The sequence below is a fragment of the Centroberyx gerrardi genome, chromosome 2 (genome assembly GCF_048128805.1).
Source record: "Centroberyx gerrardi isolate f3 chromosome 2, fCenGer3.hap1.cur.20231027, whole genome shotgun sequence".
Classification (NCBI taxonomy): domain Eukaryota; kingdom Metazoa; phylum Chordata; class Actinopteri; order Beryciformes; family Berycidae; genus Centroberyx; species Centroberyx gerrardi.
This window is the reverse complement of record NC_135998.1, coordinates 38,294,589-38,321,220: the sequence shown is the minus strand read 5'-3', so window position 1 is coordinate 38,321,220 and position 26,632 is coordinate 38,294,589. Positions and strand designations below refer to the sequence as shown.

The following is a 26,632-nucleotide window of genomic DNA, read 5'->3' as shown; positions in this document are numbered from 1 at the left end:
GGACACTTTATTTTAAATTTTGTTTACATTTTTGGAAATACTGCATATATTATTTTCAATAACTTTTGTTTGTCTTGAGGAAAATTTATATTATTATGATATTATTATTCATTTGTTTTATTATTATTTAATTTCTTCACTTTCTTGCAATTTGTTTGATTTCATCGAAAAAATAATAAAAATATATATTGGTTAAAAAATAAATTAAAAGTAAACTGAAAAGTTAACTTTCAATTACTTTTTATTATTATTTTATTATTGTATTTTATCATTTTAAATTTATTTTAAATAATGATGACAATAATATAGATCATTTCTATTCTCATTATCATCATTTGCAGAATATTAAATATTCCTTGAAAAAATTATGGAAAACAAATAATCAAAAACAAACGTAACAATAGTTGTTGTCATTGTTTTTAAAATATTTAAATCAATTTTTTAAATGTTTTTAACATGTCACTTTTTTTACAGGATGATGTTCAGCCGGTGCACGACGCTCTGCCCAGGAAAACCGTCATGAAAATTGGCGCTAAACCGAGGTAGGGGACGGGGCTTTGTGTTAAAATCTATGAAATTGTTCTATTTTTCTGCATAATTATGAGTATTATGTCTTTTATTTTTATTATTTTTAATTAATTTGAGTATCTATCAATATTTACATTTTTCAATAGTTTTATATTATCATTTTAAATATTTGATGACTATTAATATTTTATCTTTTCTATTATCAGTATAATTTTAAAAAATGTCCTATATAATTTTTTCCACTTGTTTGTCTTTGTTATTGTTTTCAAAAACAAATTTTCTAATCTTTCTCTTTTGAATGAAATGTTTTTTAAATTAATATAAAAAGTATAATAAATGAATGAAATACAACTGCCACTAAACCTAACATTCCTTTCTCCTTAATATGGAAGCCCTGAGTGGCAAGAGGGAAAAAAAAATGTTTGCGGTCAATGTCGGCCAAAATGATAACTCGTACGTACGAGATAAACTTAAAACCCTTAGGGTTAGGGTTAGTAACTACTAGAGTAGCTGTCGATATTCATGTTTGGATATTCCATAGAATACTGCGCAATGAATCTTTCAGTTTATTCACAGACAGGCTCTCCCATGTAGACAGGCTATTTCATGTCGGGATGACATCTCATGTTAATAAAATAATGCGTGGCCAAGACTTGGTAACGCGTGGGAACGCAATCTTGAGACTGAGAAGCCTCTGCACTACAGGTCCACATATAGCGCTGTGCGCCCTTCCAGCACCATGGAGGCCTGGAGAGCGAGACCCAGAAATGGGGGGCAAGAAGGAGGCTCTTTTAAATTATTCACCTTCCTATTCCTGCTGCGAAAGCTCTTACAAGTTCATCTTCATCCCTATCCTTTTTTCTCCAAGTAGGATTTTTATTCTAGTGCAAGTACATAGGTTTACATAATGTCACCAAATTGTACAGTAATATGAAAATAAGAATAACGCACATATCGGATCTAAAATGTAACCTGGCCTTTCCCAATCTCACACTTGGGCCAGTTAACAACCAATCCAGCAGCCTCTAGCCACTCAAATAGCTGCTTTATGTGCCTAACATGATTCGAACAGGACGAGCTATAAACTATCACATCATCCAGGTAGGTTAACATGATTTCCAATCCTGAGGTTATGTTGCTCATCAACCTTTGGAAAGTGGCTGGAGCATTCTTCATTCCACAGGGAAGAACAAGGCACCGATATAACACTCAGGGGTAACAAAAGCAAGTTCAAGTTTGTTTATTTATATAGCCCTTTATCACAAGCATGTCTAAGAGGACTGTACAGAGAATGTGTCTAGCTAGATCTAACTAAACACAATCAGTGGTAAACAAAATTATATAGGACAAACATAGCGAAAAACACAGGGTAGGCAAGAGCAGATTTTAGCAAGACAATCTACCTATTCTACATAGCCTAACCTACCCGGCACCCCCAGCCTTAGACCCTAATGCACACAAGGAAAAACTCCCAAGAGAAACCTTAGTAGGACAACTTGGAAGAAACCTTGGGCGGGCTGAGGCAAATAGGGATAGCGATGGGACTAAGGCCAGCACCGACGACCATCAGAGCCGGGGCAGTACCCGTCTGCTGACAGCTAGAAGACTGCATGGGAATCTGAGAAAAGGGAGGGAGAAAACCAGCCGCACACACACACACACACACACAGAGCTGTGCAGAAGCAGCACAAAATCCAGACGTATTTGGGCACAGAAACACTCGTACAGACATCAGATAGAAAGTGATTAGATACAGTGTAACCAGGAGGCAGCCCTATGCTATGTTCCCAACGGCAAATTTCTATATAAATACTGTCTAGGCTAGGGTAAAAGAAAAGACTGTGTCGAACCCAAGCCAACGGTGCTGTCTTAGGTCGTATGATTGCGAGAATAAATAGGTTTTGAGTCTAGATTTGAAGATTTCGACAGAATTAGCTTCCCTGACTGTAAGAGGTAGCTGGTTCCAGAGACAGGAGCTTGGTAGGAGAAAGCTCTACTGCCTGCTGATTTTTTTATTGATTCTAGGGACAGTAAGGTAGCCAGCATCCTGCGATCAGAGGGCACGAGGGGGAATATAAGGGATGATGAGGTCAGATAAATATGATGGTGCATGCCCATGTAATGATTTATAAGCTAACAGAAGCACCTTAAAGTCAGATCTGGCTTGAATTAGGAGCCAGTGAAGGGAGGTCAGGATTGGAGTAATGTGGTCAAATTTTCTAGTTCTGGTTAGTATTCTGGCAGTAGCATTTTGCAGGAGTTGTAGATTTTTAATACTGCAGGTAGGCCAGAGAGTAAGACATTACAATAATTGAGTCTTGATGAAACAAAAGCGTGTATTAAGGTTTCAGCATCTGCCGTATTTAGCAGGGAGCTAATTTTTGAGATATTGTGAAGGTGGAAAAAATGCTATCTTAGTGATTTCCTTAATGTGAGCATCAAATGAGAGAGTCGAAAGTAACGCCAAGGTTTTTTACTGTGGGACTCTGGGTAATTAAGCAATCCCCAAAGTTTAGAGTAAGGTCTGCAACAAGAGGTAGTTGGGTTTTTGGGCCAACAACTAGCATCTCAGTTTTGTTGGCATTTAGTCGCAAGAAGTTTTGTGACATCTAATTTGTGACAGCGATTAGACATAATTCTAGGTTTGTAAGTTGTGAACGGTCGTCAGGTCTAATTGGTATGTAAATTTGAGTATCGTCCGCGTAACAGTGAAATTTAATACCATAGCTGCGGAAAATTTCACCAAGGGGTAGCATGTAAATGGAGAAAAGCAGAGGCCCCAGCACAGAGCCCTGCGGTACGCCAAAGTTAACTTTAGAGTATTCAGATACAGTATTTTTATGTGAGACACAATGGGTTCTATTTGATAGGAATTTAGCCAGGAAAGCGCAGAGTCGCGGATGCCAACGTAGCTCACTAGGCAGTTTAAGAGAATATTATGATCGACTGTATCGAATGCCGCACTCAAATCAAGTAGGATAAGAACAGAAGAAGAGTCGGAATCTGAGGCGAGGACCACTTTTGTGAGAGCAGTCTCAGTGCTATGGAGAGACCTAAAGCCAGATTGAGAGGGTTCAAAAAGACTATTACATGAGAGGTAGTCGGTTAGTTGGGTAGTAACTATTCTTTCCAAGACTTTAGAGAGGAAGGGGAGATTGGAGATTGGTCTAAAGTTATTAAGAACATCAGGATCAAGGTTAGATTTTAGGGAGGGGCCTAATATTGGGAGAAGTTCCTTAACCAGCTTAACGGGAAGAGGGTCAGATAGGCTGGTTGTGGATTTAGAGGAAAGTACTAATTTAGAGAAGGTTTCTAAGGAGACAGTCTCAAATTGCGAGAATACGGCGGTGGTCTCTATTGCACCTAATGCACAATTATGAGAGGGATCAACGCCGTCGGAGGGTAAAGAATTGCTAATCTCATCTCTAATACAGTCGATTTTGTGATTAAAGAAATTAAGATCCCAACTTGATAATGGATTCTTACAGTGGAGAGACTTGGGTATTCACACAATTGGTGACTTTTATCTGTGTGGAACCTTTGCCTCGTTTGCTCAGTCGCAAGAAACGTATGAACTCCCTAGGAGTAATTTTTTCATGTTTCTGCAAATCAGAAACTATGTGCGCACCCACTCATCTTCTTCTGAAAGTGCTTCACCCTCACTTCTAGGTAGGTGCCTTCTCCAAAATGCGGGTCCTGACAGAAAGGTGTCACACTTTTATGATTCATTACAATCTGTCAATTCCCCCTCTATGACAGCAGTCAAAACTGCATGGGAAAATGAGCTGGGGATGCGGATCCCCGATGAGACCTGGGAAGAGAGCCTTAAAGAGATTAATGCTTGTTCTATCAACTCTAGGCATTGTCTCATTCAATTCCGGGTTATCCACAGACTCCACTATTCGAAATCAAAGCTTCACAAGCTGTTTCCAGACATCTCCTCACGGTGTGATAAATGCAATATAGCAGAGGCAAATCTCCTCCATAGCTTCGCTATCTGTCCCAGGATAGAGAAATATTGGACACATTTTTTGAAAACATTCTCTGATATTCTTAATATCCACATTGAACCGGATCCTGTCTTAATCGTACTGGGAACTTCAGATTCCACATCTGTATTAAAAAGAGCACAGCAGCAACTTCTTTCCTATGGTCTGGTTACAGCTAAAAAATTAATTTTGACATTCTGGAAGAAGAAGGAAGTTCCCACTTTTAAGCTGTGGCTCAATAAAATGACCGATACCCTTCACCTTGAAAAAATAAGGTTTTCTCTGAAGAATAGAGAGTCACAATTCAATAAGATTTGGCTGCCCCTCGTCCATTACCTAAGAAACAACCCATAGTGGACACTCCTCGTGTAGTCAACTGTCCATTATTGCTTTTCACCTTTTGTTTTCTATTATTTTCCATTGCAACCTTTATTGTCATATACTACATATTGAGCAGAAAGGGAGGGAGGGTGGGTGTGTTAAGAGTATTTTTTTTGTGTTTATTTACGTTGGATATTATGTGTTGTATTCTTTTGCTTTGTTTTTCTCAAATGAAAATGTAGACTGCGTTCTCATGTCCTATATCTCGAAATCCTTCTTTAATAAAACATACTTAAAAAAAAAAAAAAATTAAGAAAATCATTTGCAGTAAATGAGGAGCTCACTACAGGGGAGGGTTTGCGAGTAAGTTTTGCTTCCGTGTCAAATATAAACTTGGGGTTATCTTTATTAGTGTTAATAAGATTTGAGAAGTAGGAGGCCCTAGCAGCGGAGAGCGTATGCTTGTAAATCATTAGGCTATTGCTCCATGCTAGCCAAAAGACCTCAAGTTTGGATGAACGCCATTTGCGTTCCAGCTTTCTACACGGCTGTTTTTGTGCACGAGTTTCATCAGTAAACCAGGGCGACGGTTTCTTTAGACGGTGGGTCTTTGTGAGTAGGGGCGCAACAGAGTCAAGCGAGTCAAGTAGAATAGAGTTAAAGTTATCCGTGAACTCGTCGAGGGAGCCGATTCGTTTAAGTCAATTAGGGACGAAAAAACTTTGCTAAGTGGATTAGTTTTACAATTTAGATGAATATTGAAATCACCGATAATTAGGATGTTATCCGTACGAGTTACAAGGTCAAAGAGGAAATTGGAAAATTCTTCTAAAAAAGATGAATAGGGCCCAGGAGGGCGATAAAGGATGATTAGGTAGAAAGACAGGATACCAGAGTGGTTAAGGCCGATGCTAACTGGAGTGGAAGGGCGCATAGTGAGCATCTCACAGGATGAGAGTTTATTATTTAGATCTGGTGAAAGGTTCAGGCTTGAATTAAAGATTAGGCCAACACCCCCACCTTTCTTAGATGTCTGAGCGACATGCGAGTTGGTAAAATTAGAGGGGGAAGCTTCATTTAATGGAAGAATGTCATTTTGCTTTAGCCAGGTTTCACATAATCCCATTATGTCAATACTATGTTCTTTAATGAAGTCATTGACCAGCAGGGCTTTGTTACCGAGTGATCTGATATTAATGAATGCGAGTCGTATGCACTTTGTATTGCTAATAGTTTTGGGACGCTCAACATTGTGAATAGGTTTAATCTCAATTACGTTACTACTTTTAGTTTCGGGAGGCGGCCGAGGACAACGGGAGGAGATACGGTACTGATACGTAATATAGTGCTGCGAGTACATAATATAGTTTGTTGTAGAGGCAATGCTGCTGCCAGAAGGGTCGATATGAATAAGGTTAAGCTGAGCATGTTTGGCTCGGCGATGGCGAATGGTGGCACGGCGAGGGCGGGACACAGTCAAGATTGGATACACTAAGTTATCTGAGCTATCAGACTCAAAACCCGCACTAGGTGAATGCCTAACAGGCATAACAGGGTCGCAGGCTGTCTAACAGCCTGCGACCCAACATGCCTTAGGGGAGTGTGCCATGCCTGTCTCAAGCACCTGTCCATGTTCCTAGACAAAATGTGGGCACCCGACCCAGTAGGGTGTATGCCATCTGTCTTAAGCATGCCAGGTTTACCCCAGAAGGAGGGCCAGTTATCTGAAAACATAAAACCCTGTTGCTCACAATACTTGGCCAGCCAGCGATTAAGGGCAATTAATCTGCTGTAGATATCATCATTAAGCGTGACGGGGAGGGGACCAGAGACGATTAAGCGATGCCGACTCATCTTGCTAGCGAGGTCACATGTCCTAATTATGCTGTTTAGTAGGGGTGGGAAAAAAAATCGATTCACTTAAGTATCGCGATTTTTTTTATTACGATTTTCAAATCGATTTTTTTATTCCTGAATCGATATAATTCAAATTCAATTGCTTACTTCCTCGGCTAAACAAAAGAACAGTTCGAACGTTTCAGGTACCACCTTGTTAGCCAACGAAATCACAATAAGGGGCGATGAGGTATCTCTGGAATTTATACTCTTGGTGACATCATGGGGACATCCCAGGGCTCGCCCGAGTCTCGTCCAATGAGAGACCAGAGGTTGGGTTTCAGCCAGTTCACACCTAGGTGTGAACTTCAGGGCCTGTTGGAATTTTGGTGCTGCTTTCCTTTGTTTAAGGTCCCAGCCCAGCGGGTGGGCTAGGGTTCAGGCTTCTGATTCCCTTGTTAGGCCGGTGTTTTAGGCTTTTAATCTTACATGTAGGCCTTTCCTTTGTTTGACCACATGGCCTGGCCCAACATATATATACTGTATATATGGGAATATTTTCCATATGTTTTTCTCTTTTTTCTCCTCATAAATATATGAATTATGAATATAAATTTTCCAGGTTGTTAATATTATTATTATTAGTATTTTTTTTTTCATATTATATGCATATTATATATTTTTTATTTTTTTGCATATATAATTTGTAATATTTCAAATGTTTTTCTTATTTTCTTTTCATCAATTTCCTCATTAATTATGAATATAAATATTCCAGGTCGTTGATCATATTTAATCCGACGGAGCAGCTTCAGTCGTCCGTCGTCAGCATTTTTATCGATTCGCCCGATGCTCGAGTCGTCGATGTGGAAACCAACCAGCCAATCCTGTCGCAGATCTCAGCGGTGTGGGAGGAGCCAACCAGATCATCCACAGAGAATTTCCAGGTATTAAATACATATTTCCATATTTCTTTATTTATTTTTTTATTTATATTTAAAAAAAATGTATTTTAATCTTCACTAATTAAAAAATACAAAAATTTAATGCTGAACTTTCAGCTCAGGCAATCATCAGAGCATTAAATTGCTATGTATTTCAAGGCAGTGTGCATGGAGTCTTTCTGTTCTATTTAATCCTGCCTTTATCCTTTTGCACCTGCCAAGAACACTTGTGTGCACAGGTGTGCAGATAGCTTGACTACCCAATTAATGTTTTTTTGAATTAAATTATTTTGATACATTTCTTTCACAATTTTACATATTTTTCTTTATTTCATATTTAGTATTTTCGTTATTTATGATAGTTTTATTGTTGCATATAAATCATAAATAATGCTTTAATTTTATTTTTGATTACAATCTAAGTATTCACTTTTTTTTAAAATTTTCAGTTCAGTTTCAGTTCAGTTTCATTTTCAAGCTTAAACAAAATTTCTTTGGTTTGATTTTAGTTTAATTTACTCATCTTAATATTTTAATGAATTAATTTTATTCATCAATTTTATTTATTTATTATATTATTTTTGATACTGATTGAATTCTTGATTGATTTTAGCTTTTAATCTTCATTCATTAATTTTTAAAAATATTTTCATTTTCTTAGTTTTGTCATAATGTCTTAATTAGTTTGAATGTCTTAGTTCGTTTTAATTAGTTGTAATTTTAATTTTGTTTACAATCAAATTATTTTTGTTTTTACATTTTTTATTTCATAATTTTAGAATTAGTTTAAATTCATTTTCTTGTCTTATTTAAATGAATGAAAATAATTTAAAGTTTTGTTTTGTTTTTTTACTTTTTATAAACACTATATAAATTGATATTTAGTTATGGTTAAAAGTTGGGTTATTTACAATTATAATTGTAAATAATTTTCTTTTTTTCTCCATATATTAATATATGAATATTGATTTCCATATTAATTTACACATTTTTCAGCTCTCCTTCATTGCCAGTCTTCCTCCTCTGTCATTGGTCATTTATCATGTGACCCGAGCTTCGTCTGGTTCCGCCCCCCGGGCTGAATATACTTTTCTGCACTCTGATTCGTCCGTCAGTGCCGATCACTTCCGGGTGCTCCGCCCCTCCGGAGCCGAAGCCGACGCCCCTTTATCGCTGAAGAATAAACATGTCCAAATATGGAGTTCCCCTCGCAGCGGCTTCCTACAGGTAATGACACCATCAAAACAAAGATATATATATATACTGTACATATACATATATACATATATATATACACACAAATATATTAGTTATATATGTATATATATATATAAATAATGACTTTTTATTCAAATTGATTTAAAAAATACAGAAAATTATTTTAAATAAATAAAATGCAAAAATAAAAATGTGTATATAAAAATAAATAAAAATATAAATAAAAAATTACAATTACAATTAAATTAAATATATAAAATGTATTAATTCTGGGACTGTGGCAGACCAGTAGGTGTGGGGATTAGTCCCAAGCGAGGGAGGAAGAGGGGGCCCGGGGCAGACTGGAGTTTAGTAGGCGAACAGCCTCATATATGAAGACTGCCTTCCTCCGTTTAGTCCTAGCTGCAGGGCAGCGCAGACGCCTACCAGAGGGCAGCCATTCGAAGGCCCTGTGTAGGAGGGTGAGGTCCTGTAGGATGGAGTGAGCTTTCCGGAGCGTTAGCTGATCATGCAGTGAGGTCAGAGACCGGAGGGGGAGGCCTATGATTTTGGAGCAGGTGTTCACATTATTCTGGAGGCGCTCCTTGTTGTGGATTGTGAGAGAGTGGAACCAGCAAATGAATGAGAAGGTTATTATGCTTTCAATGAAGGAGTTGTAAAATGTGTTGAGGATATTTCTGCTTACCCCAAAGGAGTTTAGCTTCCTCAGGAAATACTGATGCTGTTGGCACTTTTTGATGATCGCCTCTGTGTTGGCTTCAAAGCACAGTTTGTCATCAATGACAGTGCCCAGGTATTTGTACTGGTGTACAGCTTCCACTGGTTCCCCGTGAATTATGGTCGCAATCCTTCCCACTCCATGCTTGGTGAAATCCACAAACATCTCCTTGGTCTTGGTGACATTCAGCTCCAACAGGAGCTGTCACACCATTCCACAAACTCACTGAGGACCGGCCCGTGATCTCGGGCAGGGCCTGAGAGCAGGGAAAGGAGCACAGTATCGTCCGCAAACTTCACCAGGTGGCGATTAGGATGGCGGCTTCTGCAGTCATCTGTGTACAAGATGAACAGCAGGGGTGAGAGGACACAGCCCTGGGGGGAGCCAGTGGATGTGTGCCGGAGGTTGGAGAGCCTTTTATTAACCAGCACCTTTTGCGTTCTTAGGGTGAGGAAGTCCATGATCCACAGTATTAGCTGGTGATCCAGGTTGAAGCAGTTCATAAGTTTTTTAGCCAGGATGTGGGGTTGTAGGGTGTTGAAGGCAGACGAGAAGTCCGCGAACAGGAGCCGGGCAGATGTGTTTGGGCCCTCTAGGTGTTCATGGACAGTGTTCAGTATAAAGAGTTTGGCATCATCAACCCCTCTCTTGGCGCGATATGCAAACTGAAGAGGGTCCATCTGAGCAGCTGTGGCGTTGGTGATGTGGCTTTTCACAATCCTCTTGAAGGCCTTCACGACGAGGGAGGTGAGGGCTGTAGGTCTGAGGTCATTCAGGACCTTGGGGCTGCTCTTCTTGGGGATGGGGATGATTGTGGAGTGTTTCCATGACTGTGGGACTGTAGCAGTAGCTAGAGAGCTCTGGAATATCTGCTGGAATACTCCTCCTAGCTGCTCAGCACAAAGTGCCACATAGTGCTGGAACCCTATTGTTCTTGCTGGAATTATTTCTTCTTTCTTTCTTTCTTTCTTTCTTTCTTTTTGTCCGCTAAAAGTATCTGCAGCTCAGAAACCATAAGTCCTACAGCAGCCATATTTGGCAGGTGTGCTCCTACGGCCCACCACTACTCAGGCAAGGCAGCCCACATTGACCAGATGGTGGCGCTATAACCAGCAACTTTACATTTTGGTCAATAACTTCTGAATCATCGCCGATCCATGAAATTTGGTCATTATTGATTAAAGTGGGCTTATTGCATAATAACCAAATCTTCATAGGTATTAAGTTGTAACTTCAAAAATTCATAAAAAATCTGCTGTATGTCCAAAAATTGTAATGATATCTTGAAAACTGAGCATACAGTAGATTGAAATGTGCAGCTGCAAATAGTTTGATAAATTGACAATGTGATATGTTGAAGATAGTTTGATCAATCTTCATCAAACTAAATACAAATGATGTCTGTACTCTCAAGATGATGTCTATAAAGCCATGTGTAAATTGATTAATGTGGGGCACTAACACACTGAATACTTTCAATATGGGTTGGACTATCACCTATGACCAATCACTTGTCCCTTTGTTTTGTTTCCCCACTCTGAACACCAAAGTGGAAGTTGGCAGAGTGGTTAAGCTCAGGTCTTTGGAGCACAAGGTTGTGTTTGAAATTACTTTTATTTATTATATATATATGTATATATGTATATATATATACATATATATTGTCTGTTTTAGTATTTCTAAATGTTTCTAATTCATTAATATATTCATGTTGTGCAGAAGCTCCGCCTCCTGTCTTCAGGTCTGCAGCGTCAGATCCAGATCCACTTCCTGTGGTACGGAACCAGAACCGAAGCGAACCGAGACAAAAGTGGAGCTTATCTGTTTCTACCTGATGGACCGGCCCAGGTTAGACCAGACTAGAGTTAGACCAGTTTAAACAAAATATATGGAGAAAAATCACAAAGATCATAAAAATTTTAGAAAAATTGAGGAAAAAAACAGAAAATTTGTGGAAAATTTTAAAAAACCCCAGAGAAAAACATTCAGACTGGACTTAAGTTAAACCCATGTCTTTCTCAACTTTTTCAAGAAAATATCTGGGGAAAAATAAAAATTTAGAGACAAATCGAGAAAAAATTTAGAAAATAAAAAAAAAAGGAATGGATTTAAATTAGTCTGAATTAAAGTTACACTGGGACTAACTTGGATTAAAGTTAGACCAGACGAGTTAGAGTAGAGGGGGGGAAATGTGGAAAAATTGGAAGAAAATGCAAAAGTTTAGGGAAAAAATGGAAACAAAATGGAGAAACTGTCAAAAATGGAGAAAATGAAAAAAAAAAAAGGCAAATATGGAGGAACTTTTTTGAAAAATATAAGAAAAATCTGATAAGTTTGAGAAGGATTGAGTAAAAAAATCATGAAATATTTGTCAAAAGTTTCAAAAAAATTGGGATTTATTTTTTTCATCTATGGAGAAATTTTGAAAAAATATGGCAGAAAATAGAGAAAAACACCTTATAGCTAGATGAAAATTAGACTGGACTAAAGTTAGACTGAACTAGTGTTAGAAAATATATGGAGAAAAATCATAAAAACTAGATTAGAGTTAGACTTTTAATATAGAAGAAAATTAGAGAAAAATCAAAGGTAAAATGACCAAAAAAAATTGGCACCAATTTTAGGAACTTTTTTTGAAAATCAGGGGCAAAATGGAGGATTTTTGCAAGAAAATGTGGAAAGTTGAGGAGGAAATGAAGAAAAAGTGGGGAAACGATTATGGAAAAATTGAAGAAAAGTTTGCGAAAAATCGAGTAACAAAAAAATTGGAAATATTTTAAATATGGAGAAACGTTCGATGAAAATGGGAGGTAAAATCAGGAAAATTTTGGCAAAAATTGTAGAAAATGGATAATTTGGGGAAAATTGGGAAGAAAATAGAATAAAATTTGAGACAATGGAGGAATATTGTAAAAAACGTACGTAAAGAATGTACAGAGAAAAATTAGGGAAAAGTTTGTGAAAAATTGAGCAGAAAATGAAGAAAATTTTGGGAATCAATTCAGAAAAACTGTAGAAAATGTGTTTTTTTTTTTTATCTAGAAAAATTCACAGAGAAATTAGGAAGGAAAATATTTTTATTTTATTTTAAATTTTGGTATTAATATTAATAATTGTTTTGTTCCCAGCCGTACTCCCAGGCGGAGCCTCCCCTTGTGCGTGTCACCAGGGGGCAGGTTTTCAGTGACATCACTTCTTGTTACCGGCACTTCACACACACGCTCCGCCTCTATCATGTGGACGGTAAAATCACTTCTTATTAATTGTTATTAAATTATTGTTCTCTTTATTACCTCTAATTTTTTTTACTTTTTGTCTTAATTTTTCAAGAAATTGTTTTTTCCCCTCATTATTTTTTCTTTTGCTCTTTCTTCCTCCATTTTTATTACATTTAAGTTTATTTTTTGTTAAATTTTATACTATTATTTTGTTACTTTATTTTAATGTATTTGATGTTATTGTTGATGTGTTATTATATTTTGTATATGTTTTATTAAATTCTTATTTTATTTTACTTTTTCATGTTTTTTGTTGGATTGTTTTTCTCTTATTTTCATTTTATATTTGGGTGTAACGGTTCAGAAAACTCACAGTTCAGTTCATATCACGGTTTTGGTTCAGTTCGGTATATATATATATCTGGTGCACTGGGGAGGGGAAATTTGAAGTTTGAGTTAGTACTTTTTGGAAAATGTTGTGTTTTTTTAAATACATTTTTATTTTTTTTATTTTATTCTTGCTTGGAATAAATTTCATTTATAATTTATTCCACGTCAAATTTGACTATTTTATTCATTTTTATTTGATGTTTTTTTAACAGATTTTTCAAATATTGATTACTAAATGATTGTGTTCAAATACATTTTCAAAATATTTTGTATTCAAAAAATTTTTTTGTATCATATATTTTATTTTATATTTTGCTCCTAAACCAAATCTTTTCACAATAAAAGCCCCCCTCTTTCTCTCTCTCTCCCTTTCTCTCTCGGCCCCAGGGCATGCTGGGAGCACGGTAGAGCTCTCCAACATGGTGGACATCAGGTCAGAGGTCAACCGCGAGCTCGTCATGCGGCTTGTTAGTGACATCGCCAATGGCAACCGCTTCTACAGCGATCTCAACGGCTTCCAGGTCAAACGCTGTTCTGCGTCAAATTCACTCGCCCCTCGCTCTCCCCATTCATTCTCTATGGCTCTCGCCCCTCCATTCACTTCCATTCAAATATTTCTAAATATGGAGGAAAAAAAAGAAAAATAGAGGCAAAAACAGAAAAAAGGGAAAAAGAGAAAATGGAAAATGAAAAGTTGGGCAAAATCAGGGGAGAAAAGAAAACTTGGGGGGGAAATTAGGAGGGAAATTTGGGGAAAGACAGAGTTTGGGGAAAATTTGTGAAAAAAAATGTGGGAAAACTACAATTGAGAAATTGGGGGAGAAAATTAGGAAAATTTCTCTCCCTCTCTATGTATTCTCTGTGTCCCTCACCCCTCTCCATTCACTTAAATACATTTCTCTCTGTCTGTACTGTCTATGTCTCTGTTTTGTTTTGTTAGGTCTCTTGCCCCTCTCCACTGACTTTCATATTTTTCATAATTTTCATATTGTTTGTGTCTCTCTGTCTGTGCAGATGCAGCAGAGGAGGATTGTGGGTAATCTGCCCCTACAGGCTCTGTTCTTCCCCTGCAGCAGCTCGTCCTTCCTGCAGGACTCCGAGTCTCGTCTGACGCTGCTGACGGCTCAGAGTCAGGCTGCTGCCGCTCTACAGCCAGGTGACAAATATTCACTTTCATATTTAATATTTATTCATATTATTTTTTTCAAACAGAACAGAAAAAAATCTTGCTGATTTTTGCAGATTTTCTTTTTTTTTTTTTTTTTTTAACTTTTCTCTTTTTCTGTTTTGTTTTCATTGTTTTCATTTTTTGTGATTTTTTTTTAATGGCAATTATGATTGTTATTTGTGTTATATCTTTTTTCACTTTACTTTTTTTTTCTGTGTGGAGTGTTTTTCTGTTGTGACCTCTGACCCCCCCCCCCCCCCCCCCAGGTCATCTGGAGGTGGTTCTGGACCGCAGGTTGAATCAGGACGATAACCGTGGACTCGGACAAGGCGTCACCGATAACAAACTGACCGCCTCTTTTTACCGACTGCTGCTGGAGGACAGGAGGGGGAGGGGGGGGCTGGCAGAGGTAAGGAGAGAGATGGGAGGGAGAGAAAGTTCTGGAATGCTCCCTGGCTTTTTTTCTTTGCTGGAATTCTTTCTTCCTTTTTCTCTGCTGAAAGTATCTGCAGCTCAGAAACTGTAAGTCCTACAGCAACCATATTTGGCAAGTGGGCTCCTATGGCCCCCCACTACTGAGGCAAGGCAGCCCACGCACATTGGCCAGATGGTGGCGCTATAACAAGCAACTTTACGTTTTGGCCAATAACTTCTGAACCATGTGTCCTAAAGAGAAAATGTATCTTTCATACACTGGTACCTACCCCCGATTCTGAAGTCGCCCCCCTCTGTTTATAGCAAAAACTGACTGTGATCCCACAGTGTTGTCCTCCTAAACTGTACGTTACAGGGAAAAAACATGATCTTTGAAATCTGTGGCGATCTGTGCCTTTAAGGACGCACCCCCCCACGTCACACACACACACCCATAGACGGTTCAATGCCTGAATTCAAAAAGCAATATGGCGCGTACTTACAAGCCGACACACACAGGGAAGAGGCCAAGTCCGCCGTTTGCTAGGCCGCCCGTCCTACAGACCAGATCCAACGCTTCTTCACACAACACGCCATTTATTCACCAACCCACCGTTCATCGCCCTGGTCTATTCCCGGGAGCCTGCTACCTCGTCCGAACCGGAGTAACGTTACAGGAGGTAACAACAGGTTTTCCCGGAGCAACTCACACAGCTGTACTACACTGACGAGACGTTTCAATCTGACTCAAATTTGGGAGCTCAAATGCTGCGGTAACTGTGGGAACCAAGAAAGTCACGACTAGAGAACTTTGGTACATTGACACAGACTGACAAGACTGAGGAACGGACTATGGGGTTGGGTTGCACTGTATATTGAATTATTGTTTGGTTGAAATTTGCACTGTCTTTATCTGTATAATACACTGTGGGGATCATTGCATTTTGCTGTGTTGTGTATTTTTTGCTTGCTACTGCATTTTGTGTGTACTGGTAGTTTAAGGGATTGGTACCTGTATCAATTCCTTTGTAGGGTTTTGCTGGCTGTACTCTTACCATTATATTTTGTCAGACTGAGACTCTGACTGGCACCCCAGCTTAACCGCCAGTGACCGCTACAAATCGTCCTACCTTAATTAGTTAACAGCCAAAAAATGAAAACTAAGCGTACAGTAGATTGAAATGTGCAGCTGCAAATAGTTTGATAAATTGACAATGTGATATGTTGAAGATAGTTTGATCAATCTTCATCAAACTAAAGAGAAATGATTTCTGGACTCTCAAGATGATGTCTATAAAGCCATGTGTAAATTGATTAATGTGGGGCACTAACACACTGAATACTTTCAATATGGGTTGGACTATCACCTATGACCAATCACTTGTCCCTTTGTTTTGTTTCCCCACTCTGAACACCAAAGTGGAAGTTGGCAGAGTGGTTAAGCTCAGGTCTTTGGAGCACAAGGTTGTGAGTTGAAGTCCCAGACTAGGGATGCTAATGATTAATCGGCAGTCAATTAAGAATTTGATCGATCAAGCATATACTAACTGATTAACCGATAATGTAGACTATGTGATATTTATCAGTTTTTGCTGAAATCATTTACCACCACAAGGGCGCAATTTAACTTCACCGCTTATACAGAGGAAGAAGAAAGTATAGAATACAAAGTTGAAATACAGCAGGTCTACAAGCACAATGACAGGGAATGCAGGAAGATTCCCCCGGCTGGCAAAGTTGCCGCAACAATCTCCATCCCCGGGACAGCTGTTCCCCCGGAGCATGTGTTTCAGCAGCTGGACTGACTGTCAATAGGCTGAACACTGGACTCATCCCTGTAGATATGCTCTTATTCTTAAATAATCGAGTAGATTACGGTGCCAGTGTTTCCAATGCATAAGCTGTGGCAACGCCACAATATCAGCACGGCCGGCACAAAATCAAAAGTTAGTCAATGTATAGAAATTGATCTAAATCGTTCTGTAATGCGCCTAATAGACAGCACTTTATTAATCCCCTTGGGGAAATTCAGGTGCCACAGCAGCAACTGGCAGACAGTACCAAGGAAAGTACAATAAGTACAATAAGATAATAAAAAAGAAGAGGTACTAAGATAAAACAATAGAGGTAATGTACATAATATTGAGACGGTGCAAAAATGCAAATAATAATAAATGTGTATTCTTACATATATATTCTGTATATATACATAATCAGGAGTTCAGTCATTAGTGTGGATGGGGGGGGGGTCTGAGGGGCTAGGGTCCAAGTCTAGGTTTGAGTCATGTGCAGGGTGTGGGGGTGTGTGTGTGTGTGTGGGGGGGGTCAGGAGTTATGACTGGCTGGCACCAGGGTTGCTGACGTTGTTGAACAGTCCAGTGGCCGCTAGCACAAAGGAACGCCTGAGCCGCTCTGTCCTGCAGTGTGGGAGGAGGAGCCTGAGGGTGGAGGAGCCTGTGGCTGAAGCTGCTCCTCATCAGCCTCAGCTCATTGTAGAGAGGGTGAGAGGGTGAGGTTCTCCAGGATGGCATTGATCTTTCTCCTTATCCTCCTCTCTGCCACTGCCTCCAGACTGTCCAGTTTGAGTCCAACAACAGAGCCAGCCTTCTTCACCAGCTTGTTCAGTCTGTTGGCTTCTCCTGCCTTGATGCCGCCTCCCCAGCACACCACAGAAGAAGAGGAGACTGGCTGCTACAGACTGGTAGAACAGAGCAGCAGTCTGTTGCACACGTTGAAGGACCTGAGTCTCCTCAGGAAGAACAGCCTGCTCTGTCCTTTCCTGTAGAGCCTCAGTGTCCGACCAGTCCAGTTTGTTGTTGAGCTGCACTCCTAGGAACCAATAGGAGTTCACCATCTCCACCTCCTCCCCCTGGATGGTGACGGGGTTTGGGGGCTTCCTGCTCCTTCTGAAGTCCACCACCAGCTCCTTGGTCTTCCTGATGTTGTGGTTGTTGTCACACCATCCAACGAAGTTCTCAACCAGCTCTCTGTGTTCCTCCTCATTGTCCTCCGTGATGCAGCCGACAGGAGGAGTCGTCAGAGAACTTCTGTAGGTGGAACGATCCAGAGTTGAAGCGGAAGTCTGAGGTGTAGAGGGTGAAAAGAAATAGTGACAGTACAGTTCCTTGGGGTGCGCTGGTGTTGCCCACCACCACGTCTGACAGGCCGCCCTGCAGCCGGACGTACTGTGGCCTGCCGGTGAGGTAGTCCGTAATCCAGTCCACGAGGTTTTGGTCTACCTGCATCTCTGAGAGCTTCTCTGCCAGCAGGAGGGGCCGGATGGTGTTGAAGGCACTGGAGAAGTCAAAGAACATGATTCTCACAGCACCCCCTTAGGGGGGGAGCCATGGTGTCTTCAGTGCACATCACGTCACATCTGTCATGTGGCGATGCAGCAGCACTGTACTCAATCTGTCTGTCTCCCATTCCGAAAACGTTAGTAAAAAAAACTAAAAGTCCACATTTTCTCCAAACTCACGTGTTGGTAATGGTATTTGTAAAGAGTAACTTGATACTTTTTAATTGGACAATTCTAACACTGCTCAACACTCAGAAAGTTAACAGTGCAGTGCAGAGACTTCATTGCATATTACCCCTGATCACCAGTTGGGTTCCATTGGACACAATATAAAGGAAAGTAATTAACCCTGAACAAAGTAAATTGTCAACCTGTGGGAAACACAGAGGTCCATTGTCAGGAGTCAGGATTTATTTTTTATTTTTTCATTTTCAAGTTACTATAGGCCTCAGCTGTTAGTTGGCTGTTAAAAATGTATGTTTATTCTGCATGTTTGGCCTGATGTTTTGTGTTTACGTCTTTAATTAGGCTTATATTTTTTTGTTTGTTTTTAGTGTTTAATTCCGTTTATTGTGATTCCACTCGGACTATCTACACGAGGGACCAGATACTAAACATCAGGGACTCGACAACATCGGATTTATGTCCCAATTTTCTCGCCTCATCCGTGGATTTACGGGACATTTTGGTCAAAGGCGCTCTAGCCCTTGGCCAAGCGGTGTTTTGAAGACGGAGACAGAGACGGAGAGGCAAGCGCGCCGGGGCCCTAGTGCGCTTCAGGGAGAGAGGATTACGCACGCCTCTACCGGGAATACTCCTCTGCCAATAAGTCTCTGCCAACGACTCCTCGTCAGTCTGGAAGGGACTACGGGAGATCACAGACTATAAAACCAAATCCCTACACTCTATGAATGACCTCAGACTTGCAAATGACCTGAATGAATTCTACTGTAGATTCGACTGACAATGGATCAGTCCTGACTCTGACCCTCAGACCCAGCCCCCCTCAACAGCTTCTACACCTCTTCCTTCCAGCCAGGACAGAGACACCCCCCCCCCCCTCCAGACCCAGACACCCCCAGACAGCCCCTGCCCCCCCCTAGCTCCATCACACCTCTCTCCATCCTGGAGAGAGACGTTATCAAGCTCTTTAAAAGACAGAACCCCCGCAAGGCAGCTGGACCGGACGCTGTCTCACCCTCCACACTGAAGCACTGCACAGACCAGCTGTCTCCAGTGTTCACGGACATCTTTAACACCTCACTGGATGAATGCATGGTACCTGCCTACTTCAAAACATCGACCATCATCCCCTTTCCCCAAAAGCCGAGGATCACAGGCCTTAATGACTACAGACCAGTAGCCCTGACCTCTGTGGTAATGAAGACCTTCGAGCGCCTCGTGCTGGCCCACCTCAAGGCCATCACCGACCCCCTCCTCGACCCACTGCAGTTTGCCTACAGAGCCAACAGGTCTGTAGACGACGCAGTCAACATGGGACTCCACTTCATCCTCCAGCACCTAGACTCCCCCGGCACCTACGCCAGGATCCTGTTTGTGGACTTCAGCTCCACATTCAATACCATCGCCCCAGCTCTTCTCCAGGACAAACTATCCCAGCTGAACGTGCCTGAGCCCACCTGCAGGTGGATCACTGACTTCCTGACAGACAGGAAGCAGTACGTGCGGATGGGCAAGCTTGTCTCTGAGCCCCGGACCATCAGCACTGGAGCCCCACAAGGCTGTGTGCTCTCTCCTCTACTCTTCTCCCTCTACACCAACAACTGCACCTCTAGCCACCCTTCTGTAAAACTCCTGAAGTTTGCGGATTGCAAACTTCACTTGCAATTGCTGCTTGTGGTTATATTTATTAATAATAAATATATAATATATTTTCTCTTATGTTTTTCTCTTCCTCTCTGACAGGAAGTGGGCGGAGCCTCAGTCGCCCACCTCTCTCTGCTCGCTCACCTCTCCTCGCTCGCCCTCTGCCATCCGCCAATCATTCTGCATGGTCCCGCCCCCTCCCCCCCCTCTGGCCCCGCCCCCCCACTGCCGAAGCTCCGCCCATTCCAGCCGCTGCGTGCCTCATTTCCATGTGACCTGCACCTGCTCAACCTGAGGAGCATGGAGGGAGAGGTGGGGGAAAAGTTACTGGTAAAATTACCGGGAAATATGGAAAATTCTAATGTTGTTTTTTTTTTTTTTTGAAAAGTATACTTGAAAGAATAGATTGTATTTTGAGAACAAATGGTGAAATGTACATTAGAAAAAATATGAAAATTATAAAATAAAAAATAGACATAAAATGATGGAAAAAGATAAAAGAAATTTTGAGGAAAATTGGTTAAACTTTGAGGCACAAGAAAATTCATAAAACTAAAAAAAAGGAAATAAAAAAATGTTAAATAATAATCGATGGAAGATAAGATGTGAAATCACTGGGAAAATATTGGGAAATTACTGGGAAATTATAAATATTAAAGATATATAAAAAATATTCTGAAAAATTTGAATTAGAATTTTGAGGAAAATAGGTGAAAGTTTGAAGGAGAAAAAATTCATAAAATATAAAAAAAATTGAATAACATTTTTAAAACAATGAATGATGGAAAATAAGGTGGGAAATCACCAGGAAATTACCGGGAAGTTTTGGAAATTATAAAGAGATAAGATTTGTAAAAATGTTCTGAAAACTAACAATTTTGAGGAAAATCTGCAAAATCTTTGAGAGGGCAAAATTAATTAAAAACATGTAGGTAATAAAAAACCTATAATAAATGTAAAACTAATAAATATAACATAAGAATATAAAATAAAATAAGCATGGGAAAATGTAAACAGTAAACATTTTGAAAAATGTCCTGAAATACATTTTGAGAACCATCTGTGAAAGTTTGAGGCACAAGAAAATCATAAAATATAGAAAAATGAATAAAACATATAAAATATCAAATTAAAAAGTAATAAATATAAAATGAAATATCAGAAATTATAAAGGGACATTTTTTTTTACAAAATGTGCTGAAAACATCGAGCAAATTTTGAGCAAAATTTGTGAAACTTTGAGGGAGGAAAAAATAAAAATAAATCAAAAAGGGGGAAAAAAATAAATTAATGAATATGAAACTAATAACATAAAATAAAAATCTAAAAACATATTTTAGGAAAAACAAAATTCATAAATGATAAAACAAGGAATACAAAATATAAAATAATAAATATAAAAGTAATAAATATAAAATAAAAGTGTAAAATGAAATGAATATGGGAAATTATACTGGGGATAAATTTCTTAAAATATCTTGGAATAACTAATGAAATTTCAAGCAAAATTTGTAAAACTTTTAGGGAGAAAAAAATCATAAAATAAAAAATAGGTATAAAAAATCAAAAATAATAAATATAAAAATAATGAAAGTGTACAATAAAATGAAACTTATTAAAATTTAAATTATGAAGAGACAAAATTTCCATAAATATTGTGAAAACAGAGTAAACAGTGAGCAAAATTGGTCAAACCTTGGTGGAGAAAAATTCATAAAAATCCTAAAAAAAAAAGGAATAAAAAATGTTAAGTTCATTCGTTTGTGACTTCACCCCCAACAGGAAGCAGGAAGTCCGTCACAGGAAGCGGCGCTCCTACTCCACAGGAAGGGCTTCGACTGCAGCACCGCCCCCCCAATCCCGCTGACGTGCACGAGGAGCGCGCATGAGGATGTGGGTGGAGTCAACACACACAGTCTCATTCTTTCTTTCTTCCTGTGTTTTTTTATTTGATTTGATTTTGTGTGATGATGATTTGATTTGATGATTTTTTTTTTCTTTTTTTTTTCTTTGACTTGTTTATATAATTTTTTTAAGGTTTGTTTTTATTTGTCTTCATTCTTTATCTTTTTTCATTAATATTTTCCTTTTTGTTTGAAATATCTCTTTATTAATTATACATTCAATACATAAACACATATACACATATTTTTGGGTTTACTGACAAGCTCAACAAAGCCAAAAAAGGAGCTGCAGAAGCCGAGGAGAGTGGAGCCGGAGGGGGAGAGATACAGCTGCCGGAGTTGTAGTTTTTTCAATATATCGCTTAGTTTTATGGACGTAATATGTCATGACTTATTCAATACATCACAGAACAGGGGCAATATGCCAGTATTTGCATTGCACTCTTGTTAATTTTAGGCCTATGTGTTGGGCAGTTTCACACATCTCAGATTATAAAGTGTCAAGTTACTTTTTACACACACCGTTACAAACACATGTGAGTTTGGAGCAAATTAATTTAACTTTTGTTTTCACTGTCAGATTGAGTGCAAAACTACAGTCTGCTGGTGTTTCTCACACAAGTGGATGGGGAAGAAAGGGGTGTGTGTGTGTGTGTGTGTGTGTGTGTGTGTGTGTGTGTGTGTGTGCGCGCAGCAGCAGCTGTGTGAGCAGCTCCTGCGGCCCCCACTACTCAGGCAAGGCAGCCCACGTACATTGTCCAGATGGTGACGCTATAACAAGCAACTTTACATTTTGGCCAATAACTTCTGAACCGTGTGTCATAGACTGAAAATTCTTGTGTCAATGTATTCTTTGGAAGGTGCCAAGTCCAACCCATATATCACTTTCAATGTCCACCATATTGCATTATCCACCATTTTGAATGATTTAAGAAACACTTTTTTCGCAACTCCTCCTAGGCCGTTCATCCAATTCACACAAAACCTTTTGGCTCAGTTTTCCCAGGGATTTGGCTCAGTAGGTAAAGCATCAGCCTTTGATGTGGAAGGTTGTGGGTTCAAATCCAGGCTTGTCCATTCTGAAGTCATTACTCGTCAACAAGTAATAGAAAGTTTGGTTGTTGTGAATAACGTCAACAATGTGGTTGTAATGAAAAGATTAACTTGACAGAGCTCATGGACCAACACAAAAGCCAGTTAAAGGATAACGCTGGTGTTTTTTAATGCATTGCTTACCGTCAACAAATCCTATGAAAATTAAAGCTGCAAGCAGCGATGATCGGGCCCTCGCACTTTGTGCACGTTGGGGTGTGCCGCAGCCGCGGCGGCGTTACTGGACACTGACCGGTTGATGCGGCTCTGAATTTTCAGTATAAAACATGTCATTTCCTTTTGCCAGTAGGTGGCGCTATGACTATGATTTAAAATCGGCTTGTAGATGTCTTCAGGGCAGGACTGTCATCAATCGTGTGAAGTTTGGGGCAGATTTGACCATGTACGGTGGAGTTACAGAGCACTTCCTGTGTTGCCAGTAGGTGGCGCTATGACTGTAACTGAATATTGGCATGTAGATGTCTTCAGTCCGGGGCACTTATCAAACATGTGACGTTTGGGGCAGATTTGACCATGTACAGTCGAGTTACAAACCACTTCCTGTTTTGCCAGTAGGTGGCGCTATGACTATAACTGAATATTGCCATGTCGATGTCTTGAGGCCATGACACTTATCAAACATGTGAAGTTTGGGCCAGATTTGACCACGTACAGTCGAGTTACATAGCCATGGGCGGAAATTACGGGAGGGACAGGGGGGTCCGGACCCCCCCTTCCTGGGAAAAACAGAGTTGTCCCCCTCAATATATCATTGTAAACATAACTATATAATTTTGAATAATATAATAATATGCATTGAAAGCACTTGTGCTAATTATAGACACAAAACAATGCGTTTTTAAGTTTCGAAAGATTGCCCCCCCCCCCCCTTCTCATATGCCTCACAGTGGTTTGGTCCACTGCCTACCTGCCTTTTGTTCGCTCCGTTACCTCGCGGTTGGATCTCGTGCGTCAGCGTGTTGGTACGGAGCAGCCGCGTCTCCTAATGCATGTGTGTGTATGGAGGCAGGAGGTCTGTCCACAATTAAAATCATCATAACTTGCTGATTTTTCGACCGATTTTCAAGCGGTTTGGTTTGTTACAAATGCCAGACATGTATTTATGATACAGGATACTTGGTTAAATTAAAATGCGGGTTTTCATACCAAAATTATCTTTTGTAGATGGTAACAGTAATATTTCTATAATATAATAGGCTATTTAAGATTAACTTACCCTACGTAATTAGGTTCTAAGTATATTCTTTTTTTCTTACTGCATGTAAAATGGCTGCCGCTATGTAATTTTGTTTATAATTTTGGAAATAAATGAAGACTTAATTCTTAAAAAAGACCCTGAAGTAAGTTTCTGGCAGGCTTCATAGCGTTCTGGACTTTTACACATTGACAGCAAAACACTAGAGATCTGCTTTTTCGGGAAAACTAAATCTAATTAGGCATATATTAGCTTTAGTTCAGTTAATAGGTGTTGCATCTCACCTACTACTGTAAATAACCTGCATGCTGTGTGTGTGTGTGTGGGGTGTGTGTGTGTGTGTGTGTGTGTGTGTGTGTGTCTATTTGTCAGCCAGCCAGGTCAGTTAAAATGGCAGAGAAAAGAAAAACAGACATCCAATCATTTTTCAGTAGAAAGACCCCAGTAATATCAAAGGCAATTTGATAAAATCTTCATAAGAAAGGAATGAAGTGCTTATGGAAATGTTTCATAATGGACCTCTATATACATTTAATACAGCAGTACTTTTGGCGGCACCTTTGGTGTCCCCTTCAGGAATTGCTCTTGAGAAATTTTTCTGTTTATTGTCCCCCCCAACAGTGAAATGAAATATCCGCCCTTGTACATAGCACTTCCTGTTTCGTGGCGAAACATGGAAATTCAACGCCTCGCCACGCCCACGCCGTTGGACGAAAACTCAAGCTTATATTAACTTTTAATCGTCAAGGTCTGTTATATACGCTGAGCAAGTTTGAGTTGGATCCGATTAACCTCCTAGGAGGAGTTCATTAAAGTATGACCCCTGTAAATGGCCAAAAATGCCACAATAAATGCAAAATGGCTGACTTCCTGTTGGGTTTAGGTCATGGCACCCATTGACCTTTTTTTTAAGTCTGGACATGATACATGTGCCTGGCAAATTTCGTACATGTAGGTGAAACGTAGCGCAACGGGTATTTATTTGAAATTTTGTAGGGGGTGCTATTGAGCCATTTTGCCACACCCATGTGCAAGACCCATAAAATATAAAATTTTTCAGCACTTGTGAGGCATGTGCAAAGTTTCGCAACTATCCGAGCACCTTTAGCCCCTTAAAAATGCGATTCATTGGAGGGAAATATAATAATAATTCCTTGCATTTCAATAGGGCTTCGCACTGGTCGGTGCTCGGGCCCTAATAACAACATCAACAATGCGTTTGCTCTCCTCCCGTTACTTTCTGACTTCCCACGTACCGTTTTTAGCCGTCAACCCGGAAGTCAGTGGCTCCAATTGTAAGCTAAAAACCTTTAAATACAGCTCACAAAGACATAGTTTCATTTTTAAAAATCGCTAACTGTTACCATGAAAAGTCAGACTGTTGTAGTTATTACCAAATCAAATTCAAATGGGAACAAATTCTTCATTACGCCGGGGACTATTTTCTGTGCTACGGAACTACTTTCCTGAGACGGAAAGCGTGTTTACGGTCGGCTTATTAAGTCGTTTGAGGAAAAAGTCGTCCGGTCCGGTGCATCGTGATGATGAAATATGCTGCAGAGCAGCAGCATGGCTCTGTGACGGGTTTTAATAGTTTTTAATACAATGCAGTTCTATGGCTGCTGGGACATGAGGCTGCACTGGGCACCGCTACATGGACCAGACTTGTTGGCAAAACAAATTCATTATTGATTTTGTTATTTTCATAGGATTTGTTGACGGTAATGTCAGTTTTTGTGTGTCTTTCTACCTTCTCTAATGTTTTGTCTGTCTGTCTTTTAAAATTGTGCTTGGTCCCCGCAATTGCTGCTTGTGGCTATATTTTCTTTTAATATTAATTAAAAAAAGTTTTTTCCCAGTAATTTTCCTCCAAACTGAAACTTCCCCTCTGTTTTTTTTTTCTCAGTTTAACTTGGATGAAGTTTTCGCTTCTCTCCATTTCATCGTCGTTCACCCGACTTCCCTCACTCTTCTCGATGACAAATCGGAATCCGCCCGGCAACAGCCGCAGCGACACATCATCAGCCTGCGGCCAATGGAAATCAGTGCTTTCCGAGTGGAGATTGGCTGAAAAAATGGAAATAAAAGGGAAAACAGGGAAAATTCCAGGGAAGATTGACATCTTCTGGCAGCCAATGAAAGGAGAGAGATAGACAGCACCTGGCACCTGAATTTCTCCAATGGGATCAATAACGTGCTATCTTATCTTGTCTTATCTTAGCAAGTAGCCAATTGGGAAAAAGGCGGGAAAATTTGAAAATAGTGGGGGAAAAAGAGGGAAAAAATTTAAAAAGGATTTTAAAAAAGCAAAAAAAGTGTTAAAAATGCAAATGAGAGGGGAGAGAGACAGGACAGGTAGCCAATCAGGAAAAAGGCGAGAAAATGTTAAATTAGATTGAAAAAATGATAAAAATCTGGAATATTTAATTCTTAAAGTAATAACATAAAATATGTAGGTATATGATATAAATAATGAAATACATTTTAAATTTCAAAATTAGTCAAAAATGAGAGAAACATTCAGAGAAATATTTTATATAAAGAGGGAAAA

At 39.5% G+C, this 26,632-nt stretch overlaps 1 protein-coding gene across 4 annotated transcripts in view; it reads left to right on the top strand.

Annotated features, from left to right (window-relative positions):
• Window positions 1–26,632, top strand: part of man2a1 (mannosidase, alpha, class 2A, member 1) — a 58,614-nt gene extending 31,982 nt beyond the window's left edge. For 3 of the 4 annotated variants that reach the window (XM_078289034.1, XM_078289040.1, XM_078289041.1), the window contains 11 exons: window positions 475–542; window positions 7,453–7,621; window positions 8,615–8,845; window positions 11,274–11,402; window positions 12,683–12,797; window positions 13,550–13,683; window positions 14,177–14,318; window positions 14,597–14,739; window positions 19,969–20,199; window positions 21,652–21,762; window positions 25,988–26,632. In XM_078289034.1, the coding sequence (XP_078145160.1) occupies window positions 475–542; window positions 7,453–7,621; window positions 8,615–8,845; window positions 11,274–11,402; window positions 12,683–12,797; window positions 13,550–13,683; window positions 14,177–14,318; window positions 14,597–14,739; window positions 19,969–20,199; window positions 21,652–21,762; window positions 25,988–26,152 (1,638 nt within the window). In that variant the 3' untranslated portion in view covers window positions 26,153–26,632. The remainder of the gene's footprint in view (window positions 1–474; window positions 543–7,452; window positions 7,622–8,614; window positions 8,846–11,273; window positions 11,403–12,682; window positions 12,798–13,549; window positions 13,684–14,176; window positions 14,319–14,596; window positions 14,740–19,968; window positions 20,200–21,651; window positions 21,763–25,987) is intronic. The other variant, XM_078289039.1, reaches the window with a different exon arrangement.